Here is a 20,182-nt window from a genome sequence, read left to right as displayed (position 1 = left end):
GACACCCCATCTTACATATTGCAAAGTCATGCAGACATATATCAGTGAGTAGGGAGAGAGGTAAATCATACACAAAAATCAAAGCATCCACATGTCCCATTCCATAGATCTTCCTATCACTTGCTGTTATTTAACACTATGACATGATTACAGTCCTGCTAAACTGGTTTGAGTATTCATCTGATAAAATTTATGGACATTAGTTTTGAAATCTGGAGCCTCCCTTGCTGCTTTAATTGCCATGTCCTGTTTTATATTTGTGCCTCAGCAACAAGATGAACTGCTGCCTCAGTCTGAATAATTGTTGGAAGAGTGGTGGCAGTTCACATCTGGGTCGGGTACAAGGAGATAACATTATGACGCAGAACCGAAGACAGTCTCATCTGCATATAAATAGACCTAATCAGAAATGCAAATTGCAATCAGAAGAAATTTTAAAAGCCCGTGATAATTGTGCGATTGTTCAGATAAGAAAAGGTCAAACACTTTTATTGTCAAAGCTTTTAAACTGCTATCAGCCAGTGGCGATTCTTTCTTTACAAACGCAATGTGGAAAAGGCAACCATATGCCAATTTGCAGTCAACCTTGGACAAATTCTTGAGAGATTTTTCCTATTATGACCGTGACCCTCTTGTTAAACCCTATTTCGCACTGTCAATAAAATCCTGACTTGTCCTGTTAGAAACCCCAATCAGGTGATGATAAAGCAAAACAAAAACAGATGATGTGAAATGAAATATTTAGGTGATATTAATAAATATGGAGAGAGCTTCCATTTTCTTTTTATATGCATACTGCACATCTTATCATCCAAGGGTAAATTAAAAAAAGAAACGATGGACACAATTTAGTGCAACTGACAGATTGCTACATAACATTCTCAAAATTACATGTATTTCTTCCATAATCAGACAAGTCTAAGATTCCAGAGGAATGCCATTTAAAAACATTATGCTACATTTCAGATACTAGGTTCTGCCTATGTTGAAACAAATGCTTTTATCAACTACAGCTAAGAAAATTACATTTGCAGTCTATTGTTGAAGGTATATAAAATCAAAACCCAAGAGAAGAATAAAGTAAATATAGAATTCTATTATTTCAACGAGCCCTTACTATTAATTATTTCTAAAGTCAGATTGAATAGGAATCCTCATAATGATGACAACTCTTTTTTTATCTATTTTCCAGTGATGGTTTCTTACAATTCGAGGAGAAATTGTTTACCAAATATTTATTTTACTTCTCACTAGACTCCCTGTGAACAACAAACTAGTGAGTCAAGAGAGCCATCTAGTGCCATACCTTGGAATCTTAAAAAGCGTTTTCACAGGATGCATGTCAAATAAAGGTGGGTCTCCATCACCCAATTCAATAGCTGTGATCCCAAGGGACCATACGTCACACCGAGCATCATATGAGTAGTCAAACTGTTGTTCACAAGCAATGACCTATCAGATAAAAACAGGAAAAACAATGTATTAACCTTCTCATAAATTCACGCTGTGCTAGCATGACATTAATGTACTTTTGATTACCAAAAATCACATGCAATCCTATTTCTGCAGCTTTGCCTGCATTTCCCAGATGGAAATAGTCCTATAGAATTATAACCCTCTCCTTGTTTGTTTGTTTGTTTTTATTTAAAAAAATATTCCCACAAAATTTAATAGAGAATTATACCCCTGCTATAGAACTGTACAGGATGCTTCAAACAACTCCACAAAAAAATTCTCTATTAAATTCTATATATTTTAATTTCTACTGAAACCTATTGCAATTCTATTTCATACCTATTAATTTCTACAGCTATTTGTAAGGTGAAAAGGTGATTTGCATGATAAGAATATTCCATCGTTCACTCCCATCAGTCAATTTCTTGCAACTATACGTAGTTTGCCCCCTCTGGATTTGAGTAAACAGAAAAAGCTGAATCAATATATCATAGGCCTGATCTAAAGCCCATTGAAGTTAATGGAAGAGGGGGCTTTGGACCAGAACCTGTATGCATGCTGCCAGTGAAAGTCAGTGTCTACATTCATATTATCACAAGTTTCACAACTAGATATGAGCTCAAAACAAACCGCTAAATGTGAATGTCCACAAACCTTGCTGGGGAGGTCAAAAACCAAATCCAGGTTAAAATTTGATCCTTATCTCTATAAATGCATGAAACAAAACCTCAGACCCCAAAACTCCTTGCACTTACTGTGGTTTGGAATCGTGAGCCAAATTTTCCAGCTCAAACTCCTCAAACACCACCACCAAGTGCTCTGAAAACTTTTTACACTCTGCTGTGTCATTAATAGGTATGTGCACGGTTTTCTGAATGGGGTTAAATTAAATTGCAAATTTGTACTCACTATAAACAGAATTGCTGACAGCACAAATTATTTTCTTATAAAAGAAGTAAAGAGCATTGAATATACAAGATAAGAAAATCTAGCAGAGGCAGTAGAAGTTATGGTTAGAAAAAAAGCATCTCCTATGACAGCAATAATTTATTTTTAATCAAGTCTTTCCACTTGGTCGATCTAGTTTATTTGTTTGTCTAGAGCAAATTGATTCAGAAAAATTAGACCCCGCCCCACCTGAACTTTCTCGCAAAGCTAGAACCAAATGTTCAGATAACTCTCCTCCCTAATTTTTTTCACTTTAGTATGTCAGAGAAATTCCTGCTTCTATTCTGTTCTGTTTGGTTTCGTATATCACCCTCATCAGGGGGCTGTCTGAGTGTTCTCCAGTAGTGCATTAAAGATTATCATCATCGTCATGTGAGGTTGTTTTTTTGCCTCTTATCCTCACTCAAGAGGTAAAATTAGAGTAAAAAGTTTGTGGGGGTTCATTCCATAATCTTGGACTGACCCCCAGGAAAGGTCCATCTCCTAAACAGACAAGCTTTACTCTTGACACTGGACAGTTCCATTGTATCTGAGGAGTGGAGTTGTCAATCACTGTCCGCATCTCAGAACTTTAGATCAGGGGTTCTCAAACTGGGGGTGGGGACTCCTCAGGGGGTCATGAGGTTATTACATGGGGGGTCGCGAGCTGTCAGCCTCCACCCCAAACCCACTTTGCCTCCAGCATTTATAATGGTGTTAAATATATTTTAAAAGTGTTTTTAATTTATAAGTGGGGGGTCGCACTCAGAGGCTTGCTATGTGAAAGGGGTCACCAGTGCAAAAGTTTGAGAACCACTGCTTTAGATGATCATGAAGGTATCATCCTAGGCCCAAGCAATTGAGTGCCTTGAAAATATGGACAAAGACCTTGAATTTGGCACGGTATTCTAGGGGACGCCAGTGTAAAGACCAGTTTGATGTGCTCACAGTAGCCCATGTTGCTAAAAAGATATGTTGTCATGTTCTGTACTAGTTACAGTTTCCAGGTGACTGCATGCCCAGGTATGTTGCAGTGCTGTAGGACTGGAAGCACCAAAATACCCCACAGGCAGAACAGGAATCAAGACATGCAGTAATTGTCTGTGTGGTCACTGTGGGCCAGAAGAGGTAGACATTTGCTGGGCTGCCTAGGCTGGCAGGACTCATGGAGTTAGCCATGCTAGCCACAGGGAAATAAAAGTAGAAGTCTAGTGATAAAACCTCTTCATGACATGTCCTGCTCCAGAGGTCTGGATAACTTTTATTTTTACAGTACCACATGAGACTTCGCACATACAGGATGATACTTTCCCTGCCAAGAGGAGTTTATAATTTAAGGGTATAATTCTACATCCATTGAAACCAATGCCAGCTTTGCCATTAACTTCATCAGGCCCTAAACTAGACAACATATGGACACACAAGACGGGGAAAGAGAAAGTAACACACAGGATTATGCAGTGGAGAAGTTTGGCACGTGTACTTCTAATTTGGGGACAGGACGACAGACGCATTCGTGTGTACGTTTATAAGAACCGAAACATCAAACCCTTTTGAGATTTGCCTAGGACTATTTAGAACTGAAGTTATTTTTGTCTTGGCTTCAGTAGATATAGAACACGTAGAAAAGCATCGCTGCAAGCATATAATATACTGCTGAATGATTATGACTGGAGCTCTGCTAGCTGGAGACAAGCACTGTATAATTAGCACTGCTGACCCACCAGCTGAAAGTAGTCTTGAGGTTAAAGGGCTGAAGCTTCTTGGGAAAGGTGCTACTGTACTCAGTTGACAGCACGAGCTAAGCAGCTTATGAGGTATGTGAGCACAATGCTGAAAGCAGAGCAGAGTGTATAAAAAATGAAGCTGGTACAAAATTGTTACCCTTGCTCCAAGGAGAGCAAAACTGCTAACCATGCAAGTCCAACAAATAAAATAAACCAGCTGAATGTCTTTCCACATGACACTATGCAGCCTATTTAATTTAATCTGATCTCACCTTAGGGGTAAAAAATATTTTCGTAGGCCTTCTATACACTAGCGACATTTCCTAAAAATCTCTCACTGGTTCAGTTCCACTGGTGTTTAGCAACACTGGAAGAGCTGGTGACACCAAGGTGAGTGTCTCTCTCTCTCACACACATACACACAAGCCAGAGTAAACACGAGACCTAAATTGGTTCTTTATTCCCATTTCTTTATTCATGACTTCCAGATCTTATTCAAAGATGACATTTTTTTAAAACGTTTATCAATGAAAGACAAATTGTAATTGATTTTTTTAAGTTAATTGAATTTCAGAACAATTTATATTAGTAGCCAATTATTGATTAGGACACACAGCCTCCCTAACCCCTATCCTGTCAGTGCAGGGTTCATACACCGCAACACACACAGTTTTCACAGGGAATTAGGCTTGGGGGCTCAGGGGTAATGGAATCTTCTTCACACTGCAGAGAAGCTTACCAAGCCCTCCATATCTGTCATTCCAGCTGGATTGGAATAGCATCTAGAACCACTGCACCTTACAAAGGCAATTGTGGCAACTGGCTCTACAGACCTATGGGGTGTTCCTTCAGCTTCCCTCAAAGCCCCGCTTCATGCTGCCTATCTAGGAAGTCAGCACTCCTGGAGGCAAAGGGTGACATGATGCAAATGCCCCCACTCTGCACAGTAGATTTGGTGTTGTCCCACTGCTTTTCTGACCTTCTCGGATACTGTGCTGATAGATCAGTTTTTTCTTTAAGGACTTATCTGTAGCTTTCTGAATTCCATTGTATTGCTTCAATGCTGTTAGCAGCTCCAGCATAACTTTTTCATTCCTATTGCAGTTCATTGTAGCTTTAGTTTGACCTTCATCAAAACTTAAAAAAGAAAAAAAATAACCAAAAAAGAAGCTAAACTTTCTCTAGTTTGTTTAAATTCTTTATCCACTTCCCAAAAACATCTGTGTTCCCAATGACACGTCACTTTACTGAAATCATGTGAGTCAGCTCCCATAAGGGAGTGACTCAGAGGAAGTCACAAGCAGTTAGCCCATACAAAGCTAATTAAATTGACATTATTTTTCTCCTTCACTTTCTTGAAATGTCAAAAATATTTATCTGCTTGGCTACAAAGCTGCTACAATCTATCCCCGGATCGTGTTTGTCTAGATATTTGCATGGTCCTCATCACAGCATTGTGTGAGTTCTTCACAAATATTATGAAATTTGTCCTCAATACCCTGTGAGGCAGATGTAGCAGTTCCCCCATTTTGCAGTCAGGGAAGTGAAGTGAAGTATGGAGAGATTTAGTCTCAGGATCAGCTAAAGGTCACAGAGGTTAACTATGGCAGAGACAGGGAAGCAAATCCAGATCTCCTGAGTCCAAGTCCAGTGACTTAAAACACAAAGCCATCCTTTCCCCACATAAGCATGGCATGTTGCCATTGATTCTAATTCTAAAATCTATTGTCCGCAGTTTGACAGCAAAATTCACTCTTCATCTAAACTTTCTTAGAAAGTTTATTTACAAGCTATGCCAAAATAATTAAATGAGTGTCACAGGGAATTGCATTCATGATGGATGGTGTAGTGAAGGGATATCAGCACTGTTTCCAGAACAATGTCATTGAGCTTCTGTAGGCTTCACAAACAGTTTAAGGCCTACAATAGTTCAACAAAGAGGAGACAACATATGAAGCATCTTTTGATACTCTCCTCTCTACAGCAGCTGACAGCTTATGACTTTAGTAAATACGGTACATCCAAGTAAAACTACATTACATTAAAAATCCCGGCATCCCAGGTGAGAAGCACTTAAAAAAAATCAAATTCTATGTCCATCTATTGTGAGTTCTCTTTGTTTCCAAATAAATTTAATCTGCAATGAAACATGCATCCAAGTGCATTTCAGGCAGTTTTCCATCACTCACCTCTAGCAAAAGAAGCTGCTCAGAAAACACATTCCATTGGTTGCCACCTTGCTATTGAGTATGTAGAATGTATATGGATTGCATTATCACAGACTCTGAGTGATTACTGAACTGAAGACAAAAAGAAAAGGAGGACTTGTGGCACCTTAGAGACTAACCAATTTATTAGAGCATAAGCTTTCGTGAGCTACAGCTCACTTCCTCAGATGCATATCGTGGAAACTGCAGCAGGCTTTATATATACACAGAGAATATGAAACAATACCTCCTCCCGCCCCACTGTCCTGCTGGTAATAGCTGATCTAAAGTGATTTCCAGCACAAATCCAGGTTTTCTCACCCTCCACCCCCCCACACAAATTCACTCTCCTGCTGGTGATAGCCCATCACCAGCAGGAGAGTGAATTTGTGTGGGGGGGTGGAGGGGGGTGGAGGGTGAGAAAACCTGGCTTTGTGCTGGAAATCACTTTAGATCAGCTATTACCAGCAGGACAGTGGGGCGGGAGGAGGTATTGTTTCATATTCTCTGTGTATATATAAAGTCTGCTGCAGTTTCCACAGTATGCATCCGAGGAAGTGAGCTGTAGCCCAGGAAAGCTTATGCTCTAATAAATTGGTTAGTCTCTAAGGTGCCACAAGTCCCCCTTTCCTTTTTGCGAATACAGACTAACGCGGCTGCTACTCTGAAACCTGAACTGAAGACAGTTTGCCATTTATCTTGGGATTTGTTAGGGTTTTACCATTGTGTGCCCTTCACAGAAGCTTGTGGTGGGGTGGGAGGGAAAGTAAGATTCTGATTTATCGCTTCACCCATGGAAGATGATCATGGACAGCAAAGCAATTGTTTGGAGGTTGGTTTGTGCAGCTGGTCCCAGTTTCTATCTTGGCGCCTAAGGCCTTGTCTATACTACAAATGCTTTGCTGGTATAGCAATACTGGTATAGCTATTCCAACAGAGCACCCTGGCATAGATGCAACATATGCCAACGGAAGGAGTTTTTCTGTCAGCCTGGTAATACCACCTCCACAAACAACAATTAGCACTGTTGTGTCAGCATAGCTGCACCTACACTGATGGGTTTGCTGGCATAACTCCGTCTGCTCGGGCGAGGGGGGCTTCTCACACACACTGACCAATATAGCTATGCAGAAAAATCTTTGTATTGTAGGTCTGGCCTAAACCTGTGACTTCCTGGTCCCAAAACGATACTGCTACCTATTTTGAGTACTGTACTAAAGTTAATGCTCATTCTCCTGTGCATCCAATTCCACAGACCCTACAGTGGGGCTTCAGGACATATGTGGCTTTAAGGGACCAGATCCTGACCTAGTAATCACAGGCTCATTTTCAAGATCCACCCTTCCTGAAGAGCATCCGGGTTTTGTCCTGTCTTCTGAGATATAGCTGGTGTCTAGACAACCCTCTCAGAGCAAGAATCTTTTAAATTGAAACAAAAGGCAAAACATGGCAGTCTGCCTTCTCTGCAAGAGATCCAGAACCCCATATTCCTGGGGACACTTGCCCTTCTCTCAAAGAGTGCTTTAAGCCCCTCAGGTTCTCAGGGACTGATGTTTGAGATTTTCTTTTTTCTGCTCTCTGCTGTGGAAGGAGGCTAGAAAGGGAGAGGCACTAAAAGAAAATCATAGACCAGGGAGTACGTTACCTACCCTGCCTCCCTTGCTCAAATACATAGTCAGACTTGCACCATATCTAGGAGTGTTCTTCCTCATTGACCCAAGCACAGACTGAGGAGGATTTCACCTTGGCTACCATCCTCCAGGTCCAAAGCCTGGATCCTAGCAGAAGAGTGCAGTGTCTCTCACAACATATGCTTAGCATGATGTGGCCCTGCTCTCAGCTGGGACTTAGGCCCTACAGTAATACATTCATAAATATAATAATAAGTGCCAAACATTTCTTGAAATTTCTGTGCAATAAAATTCAAAATTGTATCTATGCTCTACTGCTACTATACTAGATTTATTGTATTGTTTTCCTACCAAATGAGTTCGATTTTCAGAAATTTCAATATTCATTCATCTTCATGGCAGATAATACCAATTCAGAGGAAGGTGCAAGAATCTTCTTTAGAGGCATTTATGAAATAGCCTATCCTGGGAGAAGTTTCTTCCTAACCCCAGATAGTTAATGACTGGTTTATGCCCTAGATAATTTAAGATTAATATCCCCTTTTGTTTTTAATCTTATCTGATGTAATGCATGCTGTGAAAACAAAACTAACCTCTAAAAAGAGTTCTTTCAGTAATGCGTCTTATAAGCAGTGCTCTGAAAATAGATATTTGCCACACATGCATTACACGTGCTGTAAATACATATTTTCAAAATTTTCCTCACAAAAGGCAGAAAGGCCACACATTTTCTTCTTAGATTTATTTTCTATTACAAAATGTAAACAAGCTTTGCATGCACGATCATTTTTAAATTACTTTCAGGCAACAAAAAAAATAAAATAAATTTGTTTTTATACTTTCTGATTTCTCACCTGTTTAAGTTGTCTCCCTTTACCATGTGGATTCCAAGAGTTTCTTGTGGTAATCAGAATTTACAATCAAAAAAAAGTTTCATATTTGAATGGCACCTAAATGCATAGTCAAAATGCTCATATCAGAAGAGCTAATTTTAGCTAAATAGAAGTTAAAGCAAAGAGACCTAAAGCTATTAACCCAGGGCTGACCTTGAGTCCCATGATGTAGGCAAGTGAGCAGTGAACAAGATAAATTGAAGGCTGGAAAATGGGGGAACATGCTGGGTGCTTTTTAGAGGATTGTATGCACCGCACATGTCTATTTAGAATTAACTTTGAAACACAGAGTACAATTTTCAAATGAATGCAATTCTGTGATTTGGGCGGGGAGTTGGAATTTCTGTTCCAGGTATTAGATGCCTTTTAACTACAGGTACAAACCTGATTTTTAGGGTTCATATAGTTTAGGTTTAAACAAAAGAAACCTGCTCTAAGATGAAATCTGGCATAAGGCGACTTCTTGGAGCAAAAATCCTGGCCCTGAACCCGAAAGCCCTTTATTCACATGAATATTGGATGTCAGAAGGACTGCTCTTGTGAAAGTTTGCAGGATCAACCCATTGCTTCAGATATTTTTCAAATATATGAATGTAAACAAAAATATTGTGCTAGTTTAATATTTGTGTTTATATAATGTGGAGAGAGCACCTCATATTACAGTATGACACTGCAAGTGTTTTCTCATTGTTCCAACATTCCGTTTATTCTCTCTCTGTCCAAAAAAAAAAAAAAAAAAAATCAGATTCAAAGCCATAAAATAAACAGGAGTTTTTTAAAATAAAAGGTGCTGTGGGTATATCCAGTTGAGCACCTGCTCCTCTAACATTCTCAAGAGCAGGCTCTTGTGCACTGAAGTAGCAAATTTCATGGAGATGTCTATTTCACCAAGGAGGAGGAAAGCATTTTGCTGTTACTGGAATAATCTTGCTGAATGCTATGTTCTCTTGGCTGGTAACACGGACCCAAAACCAGGAGCTGATACAGCATCAGACTCCTCGTTTGAAGTCCTGGCACCATTTAGGTCAACAGCAAAACTCCCGCTGATTTCTAGGATAGATGCTAGCAATGAAATCTTGGCTCCACTGAACTTATATGATATCTTTTCCAAGGTGGAAGTCCCTATTATAGCTATATGTCACTCTCCTATCCGTACAGCTCTTCAACGGACACATTTTTAAATGTTTTGTGCTCAACAGCCCCATAAGTAACTAGTATCTATGCACCTCTGTCATTTTCTGATGGTTATAAGTAAAGTGTAAAAGTTGGTGTCCATGCTACCTCAGTCTGTGTTGTTTTTAAGTCACCCCCAATGTCTGTCCCAGATCCTGTATGGCAATTCCTGTTCCTAAAACTAGATTTGGTACAGGGTGAAAGTGTGCTGATTCACTTAGGTTTACACTTAAGTTCTGAGGTTCAGATTTCAGGCTGGACCAGGTCAAGAGTTTAGCTTTAATAATTGCTAAAATCTTGTGAGCTTCTCTTGCAAAGTTTTGGATGAATGTGTCAGAACTCAAATGAGATCATCTGATTTTGTGATATTTTCACTATTCAGGGTAAGAATCTTACAAAAACCACAGCACTGTTCCTTTGACCACTTCTGAACCAGAACTGGAAATGAGACACCACTCCCCTCCCTTTATTATTATTATATTTTTTTTAAGACTTGGAATTAAAGATATATAAGTGAGTTCAATTCAAAGGTTTCAAATTTGACTCTCCTTCCTTGCCCCCGGAGCATTTTAGGGATGACAGAGAGAGATTTGAGGTAACTTATTTAACAGGTGACAAGTAGTATGTATAAAGTAACCTCAGCAATGATTCTGCTGAATCTAGCCTGGCTGTATTCTCTGTTTCAGTCTCTGCAACTGATCTTGTATGTGTGAGGTGATTATGACTGACATAATAACCAACTCTTAAGTTTACTTCTTAGGTTTAATCTTTTTTTTCCCCCCTGAGCTCTTCAGCTGCTTCTATACAGCTTAATTTCTGTACAATTATCCCCCACTTTCACTTTCCAACCATATTTTGGTTAAACCCAGAATATGCACTGATCTCTTGCTCTTTTTTCTCTGTCCTGATGCTATTATTTGACATACAAATACATCAGAAAAACATCTCTGAAAAGCCCAATTACTCACTGGGGGCTTAGTCCAATTTCCTCATTTTTTTCTAAACCATATGCTTTCAGTTTCTCTGAATCGTATTATTTCCTATTGACCCACTTGTTTTAAGCTGTTTCAGGGTTCTCCTCTGCTGTTTCTCCATAGACACCCCCACATATCAAAAACATCAGGCAAAAAGGAGCAAGGAAACTTTCTTTGCATGCTGCCCTATGTTTTCTCTTCACTGTACAAGTTTCCATTAGCTTTCACTAATCTTACCTTAGACTCACTGGAAAATTTTGTTTTCAAAAAGCTGTTATCAAGGAGGATTTTTCAAGTTCTCATAGTTCTAGATTTTCATCTTTCATAGCACAATTTACACATGCATTAAAAAGAACTACGAAGGCATCACAAAAAGTAATGCAAATCCTACAGCTGATGGAATATAAATGTGTCATTCACACAAACACAAGGAAACCAGCCATAATGATGTAAGCCCTTAAGTCTTACAGTACTTGAAATATTGAAAAGATAGATCAGGGAGCAGCATAATCAGGGTTGAAAAGATTAGATTTTTATCAGTAAATATCAATTTCACTGTACATACACGCACAAACCTATGAAAAAATATATCCATCAATAATAATCAAAATTTACAGATAGGCAGTGTAAAAAAAGTGCTGCTTGAGAACTAATAGAGTTTGACTTTAAGGATACTTTCTATATTGAACATGTGATGTTGACAATTTGTATTTCAACAGTTACAAAACTTTCACGTTTTGAATCTCAACTCCTACTGTCATTAAATGATCATTGTCTGATTTCCCCTATTGTCTAACACCCCCCCACATAATTTCCCACACCTATGAACATTTAAATCAATAAAATTAGAAAAAATGTTTAAAACCCATAATTTTGTACAACTATGAAAATTTAATTGCTAAGAATTTTACAAATGTTCAAAACTTAACATCGATATTATCCCTCAAAAATTTTTTTTTAAATCAAATTCTGCCAAGCCTAAGCATAATGGATAGTTGAGCATTGTGCAGTTATTTCGCAGAGTTGTATGTCTACAGTGCTGAGCAGTGCATACATAGTGGCTCACACATGCATGCTTACTTGCTGAGGGTGAATGTGCTTAGGATGCTGGATTACTTGGAAACATCTTTTCAGAACAGGAACTTCAAAAAGAGCTGCCCCTGTTCTGATGTGGTACGTACACAGTCATTACGTGTAACCATATTTTCAGACCACTTACATCAAAATGTCCATTTATTTCTTTGGATTCTTATTCAAATTATTTTTATTATTTTCCAGCGAGATAATTAGAAGGGGGGTGGAGAGCAGGAAATTTGAGTAAGATTTCAACCATTAACCCTGACAGTAATTACTGAAGAAAAACACTACTGTAAACAGCATCCTTAATTATCTGGGTTTCATAAGAATATTCTGTCTTCATAGCCCTTGGCAATGTCAGAATGAATGGTCTAAACTGTTTTTAGAGTGTCTTTAAGCAAGGTGATGTCATAAATAATGATGGCACAGTGGTTACTAAGGTGTCTCATGTCTCTTCTGTGACGTCAGCTGGTTGTTATGGAGATGGTAAAATATCAACCATTCTTTGTGAGTCTGTACGAGATCAATTTTTGGATCCATTACAGCAGGTTCATTTCTCTGCTCAACTGTAATCAGTTTTCCATGGCAAAAGAAAGAAGACCAGATGGGACTGTAACATTTTAAAAAAGAAACAAATGTTTGCATTATATTCAAAACTGCATGCCGTATGATACAGACCTTTGCTTGTTTACAACAGATGCAGAATGTAAGCTCTATCCCAAATAGCCTGTGGTTCAAACAGATGATATGTTCCATCATTTTTGTTGGAGGCCACTATTTTTGTTTAGATTTAATATTGCGCATTCTCTCTCTTTTTGTGTGTTTTTGTACCATTTTATAAAACACAGACTCCTGCAATATTTGCAGTTAAAGGGATACTGTCAAGGTTATTGTTCTCTGTCATGCAGTCACTGCAAATGCAGGTGGGTTAGTTCACTTTTAATCTAAAAGTAAGACAAAATCTCCTTAAGCTGCATGAAATGGAATGAACAGTAAAAATACAGTGGGTAGGCTGTTATAAAAGTGCACTGAGTCAGTTCTCTTGCCTAAGAAGCTTGATGGGGACCCTTTAATTTTCTTCATTTCTATTCCATGTTATGTCCAAGGATCTAAACATGCTTTGCTACTTATGAGCATATAGAAGCCTTGCACCCCACGGGACTAAGCCAACCAATTCCACTAATAGTCTACCTAGACTATTCGCAGTCTCAGCGACTTGTGACCCCCTCTATGCTTAGCCTCTCACGGTCCTTCCTCATCTATCCAGTGTTTGGCGCCAGTGCTGCAGGCTGGCAAGGAGCTGAGCTAGAGCTCTTTATCTCTTGGCACGCCTCCTCATGCTGTTTGCTATGTCCCTGGCAGGCTAGCTGGTAGCATTTGTGGGTGAAGGAGTTACATGATTAAGCAGATGTTGGGTGCCTGGTCACAAGCGGGGAAAAATCACTGGCCAAGCTAAGTCTTCACAGAAAAAGACCGAGTAAAACCTAAGGCGGAGCTGGTAATATGCTGTTCACTCTGGGAATTAGCTCAGTTCATGCGGAGCGCCCTCTGCTGGTGGTGTCCCGTCCATCTCTCGCCCTAGATTGGCGTCTCGACCCGCGTTGCTCCCAGCTCGCGGCGTCCTCTTCAGGACACTGCCCCTCCGGCAGTGCCCACTGCTCCGGTCTCATCCCCTTCTGGGGGTTTGGTGTTATCAGCAGTCCTTCTCTTCGCCCCAGCCACAATGGCCAACTACACCCCAAAGTCTAACCCACTTTGCCAGGGGTCTGGTGCAGTCCGTGATGGCCACTCCTAACGGCCAGGAGAAAGTGCAAGGAGGAGGGGGGGGACCCAGGCCCACTCTCTACTCTGGGTCCTGACCCAGGGACCCTTTGGCGGCAGCCTTCCTGCCTGCCCTCCTTCTCTCCCTTTGTCCGTCTCTCTCCCCGGGTCGTTTCCCCTTTGGCCCCTTTGCACCGGGTAGGCCCTTTTTCTCAGGGCCTGCGGCCCGGCAGGTACTGGGCGGGACTTCCCTTCTGCTCCCCCTGCCTGCTCAGCACCACGCTGTCCCTGGAGCTAGTCTCCTCACACAGGAGACAGATCTTCACCCTCTGAAGGCCTGGGAGAGACTGCCTGCTCCCTTCCTGGGCAGCCTTTATATAGGGCCTAGCCTAGCCCTGATTGGCTGGCTGTAATACTGGCCCTGATTGGCTCTCTAAAGGCCCTCCCTGATTGGCTGCCACCTTGCGCAGCCACTCTGGCCTGTTGTAGCCCAATCTGGCATGGGGGTGGGGCATCGCCCCACCACATGCACATTAAAGATTAAAATGAAAGAAACATCTACAGTCTTAGAATCTTAACAGTTCACCTTATCTGCAGGAGGCAATTAGAGTTTTGTGTGTTTGTTTTAAACAAGAACTCAATGGAATTAACCCTGAAGCTCAGGTGGAATTTTAGGGGTCTAAAGCTGAATGTATCATTCCCTGACTTCTGATCAACATAAGACAGCAACATGCAGTGTAACAGACTTGCTACATCTAAGGCTGGTGCTCTTTCAAAAGGCTGGTGCACATGTTCTTCATAAAGAATGATTTCCATGTGGTGAATATTAGCTATCTTTATGCACAGTTGATATTATGGAACCTACATTTATTTCCTTGTTTTTACTGTAAAATTGTGTGTCATATGAGTGCCATCTGAACCTTGATTTTAGACTATTTGTCTTTAGTTGAACACTTTCATGTACAGATTGTGGGCTAAGGGCTAAAGAAGGCAGAGCTGAATCTAGGTTTTGCAGGACTCCATCTGCTTTCCTTCAAGTCTGTAAGTGGGAGACCTGGGTTCAAGTCGCAGCTCTACATCAGGCACAGCAGGATTCAAATCTGGTTTTCCCATATCCCAGGTCAGTACTTTAATCATGAGATCATCACCTATTCTGGGGTGGGCTGGTGACTCTCTCTCTGTCTCTTATTTTTTGTAGAAAATGTCTAAAGGTCTCAGGTTAATCCCCATACAGAATGGAAATTTTTTTGAAATCTTCAAAATATCACCTGGATGGGAAAACCATTTTCCACCCATTCCTGCACAATATATAATTTATATATATAAAAGTAAGAACAAGTTCAGTGGACACTAGCATCCTCATTAATTTAAACTTCCTGTTTACTATGGGGATGTTTAGTTCAATACAGTAATAGATAAGGATAAACATTACTACTTATAACTTTGATAGCACACAAGAGTAGTGTACTAACTACCAACCCATTCCTTTTAAATACGTTCCCAGTGCTCAGTTCTTCCAGGACAGTATGATAATATTGACCACCTTCAGAACTAAGAAAATAGAGCCACAAAACAAGTCAACTAATCAACTGAAGAAAAATTATATCCATTTTGCTAAGCCCAGTAATCTTAGCACGTGTTATGGAAGAAGTATATCTTATCACTGTAATGGTGTGGCTCCCACCTCTCACAAGTGCCTCTTCTGCTCGGGTGTCTCTACAGTCTTTAAACATGCCTGGCCCAGGTATCAGGCTATATCCCTGGGGCTTCCTCCCTGAAGGCAATGGTTTCACCCTCTGTGGTCTGTTCTGGCTCCAGATCACTAGCTAGGCCACTAAGTAGTTCAGATCCCCTTCTAGGGGTTTATCGCTGTCCAATTATAGGCCGCTTCCCCAGTGGCCTATAGAAGGGACCCAGGTCCGCCCAGAAACCCTAAGAATAGCAGCCACTCACCGCTGTGTGCTTTTAATGAAACTGCTTTCAGTTCCCTTGACCACTTCCCCACCACCCCAATCTTCACTGATGCTTCATCCTTATCTCGGGGCTCTTCCGTGTTCAGGCCCAGCAGCCAGACAGGAGCTCTTTCTCGCTTCCCCGGTCCCTGCCAGCATTGAGCTGTCTGCAGTGCTGTAGTTCCCTTTGGCTAGCCAGGAGCATTGTCTGCATTCCTCTGGCTCCAGGAAGGACCTGCTTGTGTCTGGCTCTGCAGCTCCTTTTTATATGACCCTCCTGGGCCTTGATTGGCTGTTCCCTGCAGCCTTTCTGATTGGCTAGCCCTTTGAGGCCTCCCCCTGATTGGCTGATTCCTGCACAGTCTCTCTAGGCCGCTCGGAGAACTTAGCGCCACTGCTCTTTTCCTGGCCTAGTCCACCCTGTCACAATCACAAATAAACTGCTAAAGGTATTTGAAAACACTGACTGATGTGCCACCCATCCTGCACAAGAGCATGTGGAAAGGACCAGATTACTTCCAGAACTCTGGATTTCTACTGTAGCACAGAGTCCACATATGACCCCCCTCCCCAGGTTGGTGAAACACCTGGGGATGGGGGACTGGCAAGGGATGAGCCCAAAAAGACAGAGCAGGCTGGGAATCTGGATCCCCAACTAAGCAGATAACAGCCAACTGAGCAAAGGGGCTCACTTAATCTGCTGTACTGTAACACCCCACTTAAGGATAAGACCTATAGAATATAATAGAGATAAAATAATAGGATTAGATGTATATATATTATGCTAAAAACCCACAGAATTTCATAGAGGATTAGATCCCTTCTATAGGCTTTTTGAACCATATAGAGTTCTATAGTTGGAATATAATTCTGTACTAAAATCCACTGAATGATTCACAGAAATCCATGGAAAAGCGATCTATTAAATTCTATAGGACACTCCCATAAGTGCCTCCCCTTGCCATGGCAGGAGCAATAGCCATTGGCCCTGCTCTGTTACTCTGCAGAGGAGAATCACAGAGCGTAAAGCTAGAGTTATTTCATGCCTTAAGGAAGCATTACCGTAAGTTTCCTGTAGATTAGCCTATAGTTTTATGGAAAAGCTGCAAACAATCCTCTTTAATAGAAGAGGATAATGCCTCTGTTATTAAAGGAATCTAATTTGTCAATTCATCCCATTGCATAAGAGATGTGGAAGGAAATGAAACAGACCCATAGCTGGGAACCACCAAATGCTTTTTCTGGTTATTATAGGTATCAGATTTTTGAGTCAATGTAGAATTGGGACAAAATTGTGTATTGCAATGAACAGAGGCAACACAGATAAAATAAAGAAAATGCTTTGCCCACCTCAGGTGCCATCCAAAAGGGTGTTCCCACTGAAGTGTTTCTGCGTAGCCGGGTGCTGGTGAGCTGGGCTGAAACACCTGAAATAAAATGGATTCAGATTTTGGCCTAAAATTAATGATATACTTTCAGTTCAGATTATATCAAGTCTCAGGAAAACAAATACATGATCCTTAAACCAAATCTGGAAAACAACAGTCAAAATCAGAGCAAGATGTATCATTTGTACAAAATTATTTATTAGATGAATTTCACATTTTGCTTTAATCATGACTTGTTCAAGGGCAGATCACAACTTTCTCTAACATATTTGTTATTCAGAATTGTTCAAATAATTGCTCTGAATAATTCTTGGCTTGAAGCTCATTCATTCAAATTCAAACTATTTGACTGGTTACCTAAATCACATGGTCTCTTTCTATTTGCTGACTGGATGAATACAACTTAATCAAGCCTGTAATGCAAGTGCTCACAGAAAGTGAATCTAAAACTTATTTTTCACAAATATTCCCCAATTTTCAGCTAAAATTCACTCTCTGAACCTTTCTGCCTTCCAGAAGATTCACAAATGCCCCAGTTCAGCAAAGCTCTTAAGTACATGCTTAGGTCCATGCCTGTGAAGGAAAGCACTGAAGCTCATCTTAACCTTTAGTGTGTAATAAAATAAAGTACATGCTTCAGTGCTTTGCTGAAGAGGAATGAACTAATGTGACAAGTGCAAAAGCAAACACATACAGAGAGCAAAAAGAGTCAAATCAAATTCATTAAAAAATTTGAATAATGTACACAGAAAATGTTCTGCTCTATTCAGTCAACCCCGGTCAAAATACAGTTGAACCTTGGAGTTTCTGAGATTCCAAAAGATTTTACCACTAAGCCAATATTGTCTTCAAAGTATTTCAAATGAATGGGGTTTTTTTCATAAAACATAATGTTGCCTTCCTACAGTATTATCCACAGACAGAGAAAAAATTGTGGAATAGATATAATTTAGCAATGTTTGCTGCTAATAAATAAGAAATTTGGAAGCTGGAACATCAGCTTCCTCAGTTTACACTGTTACCACCCATCCATCCTGCAGTATGCTTCCCAGTATGGTTAGACAGACATGCACTAGCTTTGCTCAAACTAGCTTGCTAAAAATAGCACTGTAACGAGGGCATCAGCTTGGGCTAACCATCCAAGTACATACCCAGAGATTATATCCTCAGGGGGACAATCCAAACTGCCCTCTGGGCTACCCCAGCTACATGCAGTAGCTCAAGCAGAGCTACTGAGCGTCCGTCTACCCATGCTGCAGTGCAGACATTCCTTACGTCTAAGATCCAATACGGTATTTTATTTTTAATCTCAGCATGATTGCAGCCCTTCAGTGATTCCCCCAGTATCACTCTGAACCATGTATTGGTTGCAGCCCTACAGCAAACTTATTTATTTAACTCTGATTCCTACTCACACCTGCAGAATTTGTAGCTGCTATATATAGACTTGTCTATGATACAACCGCATTCGCGCCAACCCCTCAGACAGAGACAAACTCCTACAAGATCTCTATCAAGCATTCTTACAACTACAATACCCACCTGCTGAAGTGAAGAAACAGATTGACAGAGCCAGAAGAGTACCCAGAAGTTACCTACTACTGGACAGGCTCAACAAAGAAAACAACAGAACACCACTAACCATCACCTTCAGCCCCCAAATAAAACCTCTCCAACGCATCCTCAAGGATCTACAACCTATCCTGAAGGACGACCCATCACTCTCACAGATCTTGGGAGACAGGCCAGTCCTTGCTTACAGACAGCCCCCCAATCTGAAGCAAATACTCACCAACAACCACGCACCACACAACAGAACCACTAACCCAGGAACCTATCCTTGCAAGAAAGCCCGTTGCCAACTGTGTCCACATATCTATTCAGGGGACACCATCATAGGACCTAATCACATCAGCCACACTATCAGAGGCTCGTTCACCTGTACATCTACCAGTGTGATATATGCCATCATGTGCCAGCAATGCCCCTCTGCCATGTACATTGGTCAAACTGACAGTCTCTACGTAAAAGAATAAATGTGCACAAATCAGACGTCAAGAATTATAACATTCAAAACCAGTTGGAGAACACTTAATCTCTTCGGTCACTCGATTACAGACCTAAAAGTTGTAACTCTTCAACAAAAGAACTTCAAAAACAGACTCCAATGAGAGACTGCTGAATTGGAATTAATTTGCAAACTGGATACAATTAACTTAGGCTTGAATAGAGACTGGGAGTGGATGGGTCATTACACAAAGTAAAACTATTTCCCCTTGTTTATTCCCCCCCACCATTCCTCAGACGTTCTTGTCAACTGCTGGAAATGGCCCACCTTGACTATCACTACAAAAAGTTTCCCCCGCTCTCCTGCTGGTAATAGCTCACCTTAAGTGATCACTCTCGTTACAGTGTGTATGGTAACACCCATTGTTTCATGTTCTCTATGTATATAAATCTCTCCACTGCATTTTCCACTGAATGCATCCGATGAAGTGAGCTGTAGCTCACGAAAGCTTATGCTCAAATAAATTTGTTCGTCTCTAAGGTGCCACAAGTACTCCTGTTCTTTTTTCAGAGAGATTAGAATTACAAATATACACTAAAGTGGTACTGAATACCAATGAGCCAAAAAAATGTTTTAAAAGAGAATAAAGAAAAAGAACTGTAGTTCTCAGACATTTTAGGACAATTTATACAGTATGTGTTAATATGTATCATGCTGAAAACAACTTAAGGAGAAATATAAATATATATTACATCCAAAAAATCTACTTTAAAGGAATGATACAGTTGCAAAGTCAGGCAATCAAAAGTTAAGAAATGCCACAATTAAGGTTGCCTGTGCCACTTTAATTTAGCCCTCTTGAGATAATCTTTAATTACATGATCACATGACCCTGCATATCCCACAGGAACCCTGCTACATTCAGTGCACAGAATAGATGGTGTTTATTGAAAGGATTCAATATTTATTTTTATCCTCATTCAATGTGTGGTTCTATGCCTAATTTCTG

General features: G+C 40.5%; 1 protein-coding gene across 1 annotated transcript in view; it reads right to left on the bottom strand.

The window, feature by feature from the left end:
• The window catches only part of MYO3B (myosin IIIB), a 329,793-nt gene that overhangs the window by 263,736 nt on the left and 45,875 nt on the right, over nt 1-20,182 (bottom strand). The window contains exons 6-7 of the mRNA XM_073306891.1: nt 17,128-17,204; nt 1,307-1,452 (exon numbers count right to left, since the gene is read on the bottom strand). Of these exons, the coding sequence (XP_073162992.1) occupies nt 1,307-1,452; nt 17,128-17,204 (223 nt within the window). The remainder of the gene's footprint in view (nt 1-1,306; nt 1,453-17,127; nt 17,205-20,182) is intronic.

Source organism: Lepidochelys kempii, chromosome 11 (assembly GCF_965140265.1).
Source record: "Lepidochelys kempii isolate rLepKem1 chromosome 11, rLepKem1.hap2, whole genome shotgun sequence".
Lineage (NCBI taxonomy): Eukaryota > Metazoa > Chordata > Testudines > Cheloniidae > Lepidochelys > Lepidochelys kempii.
This window is presented reverse-complemented; position numbering and strand designations above follow the sequence as displayed.